This window comes from Penaeus monodon, chromosome 20 (assembly GCF_015228065.2).
Source record: "Penaeus monodon isolate SGIC_2016 chromosome 20, NSTDA_Pmon_1, whole genome shotgun sequence".
NCBI lineage: Eukaryota > Metazoa > Arthropoda > Malacostraca > Decapoda > Penaeidae > Penaeus > Penaeus monodon.
Window position 1 is genome coordinate 40,997,465 of NC_051405.1, and position 1,518 is coordinate 40,998,982.

At 34.5% G+C, this 1,518-nt stretch overlaps 1 protein-coding gene across 1 annotated transcript in view; it reads left to right on the forward strand.

The window, feature by feature from the left end:
• Positions 1 to 1,518, forward strand: part of LOC119585824 (eukaryotic translation elongation factor 1 epsilon-1-like) — a 4,475-nt gene that overhangs the window by 2,520 nt on the left and 437 nt on the right. The window contains exons 2-3 of the mRNA XM_037934549.1: positions 345 to 515; positions 646 to 786. Of these exons, the coding sequence (XP_037790477.1) occupies positions 345 to 515; positions 646 to 786 (312 nt within the window). The remainder of the gene's footprint in view (positions 1 to 344; positions 516 to 645; positions 787 to 1,518) is intronic.

The following is a 1,518-nucleotide window of genomic DNA, read 5'->3' on the forward strand; positions in this document are numbered from 1 at the left end:
TTTGAATTATGGCTAAAGATTCAGTATTCACCCTCCTTCCTCAACCATTTCCTTTTCATTACTCATTCCCTTACTATGACACACTACACAGAATGGGAGCATTTTTGAGATTGTATCTTTCAGCAGATAGGTGGTTATTTTTGTCTGTGACTCTACGTATATGATAACATATCCTAAAGTGCAGTTTTTAGATTAACTTAGATATAAGCTTTATAGGTATCTCATGGATTGGAAGTTTCTATTTTGTGGTATAATCTGATAGCATGTATTTGTTGGTCTATTTACTGTCTGTATTTTTGTAAAGTTATATATATGTGTTATTCACTGATTTCCATGTATTCCAGATTACAGTTGAGGTTGGAGGGAAAAAAACAGCAGGGTTCGTCTGTGGACTCCTGAGCCTCGTAAGAAAGCAGAAAGCTACCTTAGAGGGATCAACATTGTTGGAAAAGAGTCTCACCCACAATTGGCTAACGTACTGTGCCACTGACCTCTTCCACTGTCCAACTTACGAGGTGAGATATAGGGGCTGTAAATTTTTGGAATACATATTATTAGAATTATAAAAGATATACTGATGCTTCAAATAACTGTGTGATAAAGTCCTGAAAACCATAGTAATGTCTTTTTTATATTGCTTTCCAGGCCTTTTATTCATGTTTGAAGCACATTGATAGACAGCTTGCCAACCGAGCATTCTTCTGCGGCAGTTTACTAACCATTGCTGACGTGGCAGTATTTGTTGCCTTGCATCCATTTATTATTAACTGGTCTTTCCAGCAGAAGGTAAGTTGCTGATTTCCACACTCTTGATACTCATGTTAATAGGCTCATTTATGAACTACAGCTTTCACTTTTATATATTTATTCACTGAGCAATAAGCAAGTTGCCTGCTTATTGCTTCTTTCATATTTGATCTAGCCTTATAGTGTAAATAAAAATATGAGTGCAGTTTTTACAATAAAGTTAGGGCACTTGTTGAAATTGTTATTGCTTTCTATCCTATGGAGTGTTGGCTTTTTATAATGAAGAATTCTTGTAACCAGGGTTACTGTTTTGTATAATTTGATCTGCTAATGAAGTAACATTTTACAGTTCGGAATAGGTACTGTCTTCATCCATGCCAGTGTATAGTAAAATTTTTAGCAGCTATAGGTGACAACAAACTAAGACTTGATTAACTATCAAAGAGCCCATTTGAAAAGTAAGTGACAGGCTTCTTCAAGCACCGTCTACTGTAAGTGTAGAGCTCATGCCATTGCTGGTTGTAACTCTTAAGTAGTCTACATGTTGTAAGAAATAGATTTGAATATATAGTTCATTTGATAAGAGTGTTGAAGTTGGATAAGTAGTCCTTCCATAATTTCTTTATAGAGAGGTAAGTCTTTGAGGTAATTCATAGCAAAAGTGAGAGTATTTTCTGCTTTATTTTATGTTTTTCATGCATATTTCTTTATTACTATTATTATTTCTTTTTGTTGTTGTTTAAACACATGTAACTGAAGTAAGTTGGCCAG